This window comes from Phaseolus vulgaris, chromosome 4 (genome assembly GCF_051622355.1).
Source record: "Phaseolus vulgaris cultivar YP4 chromosome 4, ASM5162235v1, whole genome shotgun sequence".
Taxonomy (NCBI): Eukaryota; Viridiplantae; Streptophyta; class Magnoliopsida; order Fabales; family Fabaceae; genus Phaseolus; species Phaseolus vulgaris.
This window is the reverse complement of record NC_143501.1, coordinates 7,729,585-7,737,120: the sequence shown is the minus strand read 5'-3', so window position 1 is coordinate 7,737,120 and position 7,536 is coordinate 7,729,585. Positions and strand designations below refer to the sequence as shown.

The 7,536-nt window shown below is 33.4% G+C and overlaps 1 protein-coding gene across 1 annotated transcript; it reads left to right on the top strand.

Annotated features, from left to right (window-relative positions):
• The first annotated feature begins 2,977 nt into the window (after positions 1-2,977).
• Positions 2,978-4,168, top strand: LOC137838213 (putative F-box protein At3g16210). Its single transcript, XM_068647469.2, has one exon. The coding sequence runs from the start codon at positions 2,978-2,980 to the stop codon at positions 4,166-4,168; it is 1,191 nt and encodes a 396-aa protein (XP_068503570.2).
• Positions 4,169-7,536: the final 3,368 nt, after the last annotated feature.

Sequence of the window (7,536 nt, the reverse complement as noted above, 5' to 3'; positions counted from 1 at the left end):
GCTTTGTGTTTTGAAAAACTGATTTCTTAATCAAGGTATTTGTGAAGTATTTTCATTCAAGGCTCAATAGACTGCGAAAACTCTCTTTAAACAATTCACCCCCCTCAGTGTCATGTCTTTAATGCTCATAATCTTGTTGTTGTTTGTACTCAACACAAGTCTTCTTAGAACAAGAAAATTATTATCGATAACAGAAAGCAAGGGAAATCTATGGAGGCTCCAGTGGTTCATAAACAACATAAAGATTATAAGAAGAAAACTTCTACTGAAATGATTGATTCTCAAAATAAGATCTTTGATAGTTCTGCTGGGAATCTGATAACCACAGTTTCTGGTGGCAGTAAAGTTGAGACACAACTAGGGAAACTTGATTTAGATAAAATAGATGGAGGTGATAATATATTTGTTGACATGCCTCCCCTGGAGGATGCATCAGATCATGATAGGTCCTCACCTAAACAAAATCTGTCAAACATCCTTTCTGACCATGACAAGGTTTTAGAATCACCTTTTGCATAAGCTAATCTGCATTCACATGTTGCTACGAATGTTATTGATAAGGTTACTACTTCCAAATCTATTGATTCGAACCATGTGTTGTAGTGTTCTAATATTGCTATTGTTCCATCTTCTCTAAGGATGATTTCTCCTATGAAGGAACAATCACTTGGTGCTACCAAAGCTCTACTTCTTGATAACAATATGTTGGCTATTGAAAATCCTTTTTCATCTCTTGTTGGTTTAGGAAATGAAGATGTGACAGGTGTTCCTGATACTAGTAAGCCAGCTATCCCGACTTAAATTGTTGATTTACATCATAATGACCAGATAACTGTAGAAAATCATATGGCAACTAAATTTAGGGCTGATCATAGTGAGGTTGAAGAGAATGCTAGTGATAATGGGGAGGATATTGTACATACCACTAGAAAAGCACGAAGAACATCTTAAGGGGTTGGTAAATCCAAAAAAAATTGCTAAGGTAGTTCCATCTAAAAAGTTGCAATGAAGGTTTCTTGTTTTTTTTTTTTTGGAATGCCAGAGGCTTGGCAAACAGAAAAAATGTGGAGATATTGTTTAATTTACTAAAACAACATAAAACACTTCTTGTTTTCATTGTTGAACCCATGATGCCTTACAATGATGCTTTGGATATTTTTTTCAAAATAGTTAATCTACATTTGGTTGCTAATTCTCCTATCATTAATAAAGTTGCTAAGCTTTGGTGTTTCACTTTCCCAAATCTTGCCCAAAATTCCTTGGTTAATTCTTAGTTTATTTCTGTAAATTACCTTTTGCATGATAAATGCTTTAGCTTTGCAATGGTTTATGGAGCTAACACATACTCGGTTAGAAGACTTTTGTGGAGGGATCTTAGCTTCTTCATTGGCCCTTGGTGCATTTTGGGAGATTTCAATGTTGTTCTTTTGGCTGATGATTGCAAAGGTGGGATTGCTCCTAATCAGGTTTCTTGTAATGAATTACTTGATTGGATTAATAATAATAATCTTACCAATATGCCTTTCACTGGTCCTTGTTATACTTGGAGTAATGGGAGGAGAGGACATCGTGATCTTGGTGTAGACAACATGAAGGTGGTAATCATGAGGGTGAGAATGAAGCTGTAATGGGGGAGATTAGATTGGGGAGGGGTCAGAGAAGGGTGTTGAAATATAATCCACATTACACATGGAGTTTATGTGTTCATAAATCTGTCACATTGTGGGTCACATAATCACCACTTAACACCGTTTAAGTCAATTTGACAGAAAATACAAAATTGCATACTTTTAAACAATCCTTGGGACCAAATTCAATTTTTTAAATACCAAAGGGACTTTTGCCCATTAATATATATAGGAACCAAAAAGGTCAATAAGCCAAAAGTTAATTATTTGCTTAAAAAATTTAAGAAAAATTAATGACTAATAAAGTGGATAAAGATAACAATTAATTAATAAGTTTAAAATTTAATTTACTAATTAAATTTAAAAACTAATTAATTATTAATTAATTAATTAAAAGTAAATGTGGATGATGGTTTTGTATTAAGTGGTTATATTTGGTGGTCGTGGTTAACCAATATAAATGTATGGTTGTTTTTGCTTCGTTAAATTGATTCCATTTAGTTTTAGTATTATTCTAAAGCAATTGCAATGACGAATGATGAGACATTAGTATTGAAGGGTGAGATGAGCGAGGTGTTGCGATTGATGAAGAAAACTTTCTATTCGAACGAAGAAATCTTCCTTCGCGTACTCATCAACAATGCATCTAACGTAAGTTGTCGATTAAATTTGATATGTTATTTTTACATTTCTTTTTTTAATCGTTATTGATTAATGTATGCATGCACAGGCTTTGGATAAAATTAAATTTGAGAGGCTCCTGAACAATAGCGTTTTAAATGATGAATTAATTATTACATTGATCCCTCACAAGGTTAACAAAACACTTTCTATCATTGACAATGGTATTGGCATGACCAAAATGGGTAGGTAGGTGGTGATGTTCAACTTTCATTTTCATTCCACGCTCATTAATTCTAGTATGTGACATATGTGTTTATTTTAGATTTGGTCGATCATTTGGGTATTGGCTTCTACTCTGCTTATCTGGTTGCTGAGAAGGTTATCCTCACCTCTAAGCATAATGACCATGACCAATATATTTTGGAATCTCAACCTAGTGCCTCTTTCATTGTTACCAAGGATATTAAAGCCCAACAAGTCCCAAGGGGAACCAAAATCACCCTCTTCCTTAAGGACAATCAGGTACATAAGCTAATTCATTCCCATATTTTATGTTATTTCTTTTGCTCACTTATTATTGTCAACAGTTGGAGTACTTGCAAGAGACCACCATAAAGAATCTTATTAGCAAACATTGCCAACTTATTACCCATCCCATTTACCTTTGGAGTGAGAACAACAAAGACCATTGGCAACTCATTAACATTTAGCTGCGTAACCAAGAGATGTACAATAAATTTGTGGCTCAAAAGCTTGGGAATCACTTACCAGATGATCTTGCATTCTCCATTCTTTTCAAACTACCTTTGAAATCTCTTAAGAGATATGGATGCCTACACAAATCATGGGCTCTCTTGCTTGAAAATTCTAATTTCATGGAGCTCTTTCGTAATAATTTCATATCTAACCAACATTCTTACTATGACGATACATCTCTCCTTCTATGCCTCGATCAACCGTATAAGTCCTCCTTATTTTCACTTTCTGGTAGGTCATTTCAAAATATGGAAAAAGTAAATTGGCCAAAGGGTCATTGTTCTGGATATTTTACTTTGGGTTCTTCTAGCATTAATGGATTTCTTTGCCTCTACCCATACGAATTAGGCACTATGTATTTATGGAATCCATCTAGTGGTGAATTTAAGATCATCCCTCTCAGTCCAATTGAGTATATACCAGATTCTATGGACCCTCAGTTTAATTATGTTGGATTTGGCTATGATTGTGCTAGAGATGATTATAAGGTAATTAGACAATTATATCTTTTTCCAAGTTTTCATACAGAGGATACCCGCTATTATGAAGAATGGGATATTCATGGACCGTGGGAGATTTATAGCCTAAGAAGTAATTCTTGGAGGAAACCTAAATCTGATATATATATTTATCCAAGGTGTGAAGAACTTGATAAATTCTACTTAGAGGGGATGTGTCATTGGTTGGGTAACTGGCGGGAAAGTTATGATGAACCTGAAAAAACATATTTGGTATCGTTTGACTTAAGCAATGATGAATGGTTTATAACTCCCTTACCCCCTGTCGATATACCCTTAGAAATATATAGTAATTTTGATATTGATTTGAGGAATTGTCATTTATTTCTCTTAAATGGTTCAATTGCTTTGATATCAAACTATTACGATACAACTACATTTTGCATATCAATTTTGGCTGAAATTGGTAAGAAGGAAACATGGACTAAACTCGTCACTCTTGGACCCTTACTTTACCTTCCGCGTCCTATTGGAAAAGGGAATATGAGAAATATACTCTTCAGAACAACTGACGGTAAACTAGCTTGGCTTGACTTAAGGACCCACTTGGTTGAGAAGCTTGATGTCAATGCACATGGTATAATATGTCAGCTAATAGTTTATAAGGAAAATCTTTTTCCAACTATAGGAATAAATAGTTAATTTTTTTCTTGTTTTCCCCTAAGTGGTTTATGGTTTATGAATAGTTATTAGAATTTTCTCCTACAAATATTAAAAATGTGATTTTTCAATTTCATGTTGTACTTTTTTTTTCTTAGCTATGTTGAACCCTAGAACACTAAAAAACTTACTATATTTGTAACACATTGTAATCAAATTTTGCATCGCAATGACATAATGTGCTTTTTGAGTATAGCCATATGAAAGTATAAAACTGTTATCAATGTTGCAACTTGTTTTGTATTTACATTTGTTTAACGAAGTTTACCTACCAAAGTATGTACTAGTGTTCCTTTTTTAAATTTTAGAAAAAGTCGACATTCTTCAATGCGTGAACATTGACTTGAATTATTATTTAGTTTTTATTTTTTAAATTCAATTTAAAGTTTGAGTTATTTGAAATGCATTAATTAAGTGAGTGACTTCTCTATAATATATAAATATATAATCTATTTATTTGAATTTACTTCTTATTTTTAAATTTAACATTTGAATTTCATATTATCAGTTTTAACAATAATTTTGGTTTTCTTTCGTTTTATAAAAATTGAAAAAATAAATATACAAACATGTCGTCTTTTTGAGAAAATAAAACAAATAAGACGTTCCCATGAGTAATAAGAAAAAACAAATCTAAATGGCCATTTATACATGGACATTGCTTAACGAATTATTTTTCATTTTATAATGAAGTAAAAATCACAAATATCGTGATAATATTTGGAGTCACTACATATTAATTTATAAAGAAAGTTTGATGTTTTCAAAATCAATTTTTTTTGGTTTCATGGTGTGAAATTATTTTATAAAGGTATTATTATATATTTATTTAATTTTTTTACTCTAAGATACCAAAAAATCATTTATTAAGATTAATGAAAGTAATTAATTTGGCTTTTTTTACTGATAAATATTAATTGTTAACATATTTATTTCTTTTGTTATGGTTAAGAGTGATTAGAGATTGAAGTCCTTTTTACCAACTAAGTTTGTGCATACATAAATGCGTGTATATACCTTCAAGCTTGAGTCCACCTATATTTACATGAGAATTGCAATTAAGTAGATGGTTTTTCATAAAGGTTTGGAGAGGTTCTTTGTTACTAGAAAACACTTAAGCGCGAATATGAGAATGGAAGATGAAATGTTGTTCATCTTATTTTGGTAGCATAATTTTTTTTATCAACAAAAAACGAATGAATAAATATGAGGTATTTCAGGGATACCTCTATTAGAATATATGGCCTTAAACGAGACGGGGTGAATTGTTTAAGGGAGGTTTTTGAAATCTTTTTGAAATTTAACAAAATTCTTTGTATAAATCCAGAACAAAAATCAGGTTAGCCAATAATAAGATCAATAAAACAGCAAAGCAACAGAAAAATAATCAGTTGTTTATGCGAAACAATCGGTTGTTTATACCGGTAAAGCTAAAAACATAATTTAAATGAGTTTAAGGGTAAGAGAAAGATACACCAACAGTTTATACTGGTTCACTCTTAAACTAAGAGCTACATCCAATCCCCAGAAAACCACTAGGTAATCCACTAAGTAATAAAACCAGATTACAACACACAATCCACCAAGAGTATTGATCTTGACCACCTCAAGAGCACATAACACTCATTGGCAACACCACACCAGAAATACAGAAGGTTGAGAAGAGATTACACTTGTTTACAGAACAATCTGAAATCAATACAAATGCAATCCTATTCCACCCTCTTAGAAAACCCAAAGCTTTGATGTGAATGTTCAAATCTTGAATCAACTCTTTCACAACTGAAAAACTCAAATTCGTTTTTCTTACATGTTTGAAAACATAAACAAACTATTTATATTTTCCAAAGATTGGTCAAAGCATTTAATGAAGGAGCGTAATCAATTGGAAATCATTTAAAGCACATTCAACCACCAAAACATAATTTTGTTAAGATTTTCAAAGAAACAATCGGTTGAAACCATGAAACAACCAATTGTTTGGTTTGGCAGTTAAGTCAACCAAACTTAAACAATTTTCAACCTTTTTAAAAACTCCTAAGAGTAAAACAACCGGTTGATTCGACAAAACAACAGGTTGTTTTTCACTTAGTTGGAAAAACACTTTATTTCAAAAAGGATTTAAAACACATTTAGCTTTAGATTCAACAAAGGAGTGGATTACAAATGAAACTACCCAGATCCCTCCCAAAACACAGCAGCAACTCAGCCTTGCATCAAACACATAGGATTTGGATTCTTCAAAGCACAATTTGAATTCTTCAAAGCACTTGACCACTCTTGATGAAGACAAATCCCTTGTTGCTTGTGTTAGTCTTTGTTTGAATCAGAAGCAGCACCTGCAAAGCAAAACTTATGCAAACCAGAGCATCTTTAACAGCAAGTTAGAATAGCACATTAACTGGTTTTCTGCATAAACCTTAGAGCAGAAAAACCAGCCAAAAACCAAGTTAAAAACAGCAGCAGTAGCAACATAATTTAAACAACATTCAAACAGATCAGAGTTTGGAACACAAAACCAAATATTCTCCCCCTATTTGTCTTCACAAATAGACTTTAAGAAGAGATAAGACAGAATAGTTCAGAATAAGGAAATACAAAGATAGAAAACAATAAATCCTTGACAGACAAGCTTAACAATCGGTTGTTTCGACAAATTAACCGATTGTTTTTTTTTCAGTCTTCCTTTCCATACTGCAGCTCAAAAATTTGATTTTGAACAGCTTCAATTTGTTCATCAAGCATTTGAAACCTTGTATCCATGCTTTGGAATCTATTATCAAAGTTCTAAAAGTTTGAAACACAAAGATCATGAAGATTCCTTTGATTTTCCGCAAAGCCATCTAGCCTGTTCCGTCCGGTTGACCGGGACGTCTTCGTGCGCGACCTCAACCGTCAGCTAAGGACTCCTTCCCACTGATTGCCTGTGAATTCCTGCAAAAAAGAGGACAAAGAGGCGCCCTAGCGGCCGTTTGCACTCCGACGCTCAAGTCAGCCAGCAAGAAACACCAAAACTAAGCACCTCCGTATCTGAGCACCGCGTATGGCACTCTGAAGGTGGTAAAAGAAACTGTGTATCTGTGTGTGTGTTGTCCCCTTCAGGCAAAAATGTTCTCCAGTCACTTGTACGTAATCCTCCAGCACGGGCAAGCAACCAGAGAATTTCTCCTCAATTTGTCGAAGGTTCCAACCCTTTTTCCAACATTCTCTGCACTATTTAAACTACCCAAGCATTTAAAGCGCCTTAAAGCGCCTTTACTCACAAACGTAACGCACTCATTAAAGCGCGTAATTAGAAAACGTAGCGCATTTAAGACGTTCGAAACGCTCGGGAGCCATTATAGTACCTG

Coding starts and splice junctions, on each gene's coding strand:
- LOC137838213 (XM_068647469.2), top strand. CDS start 2,978: ATGTACAATAAATTTGTGGCTCAAAAGCTTGGGAATCACTTACCAGAT.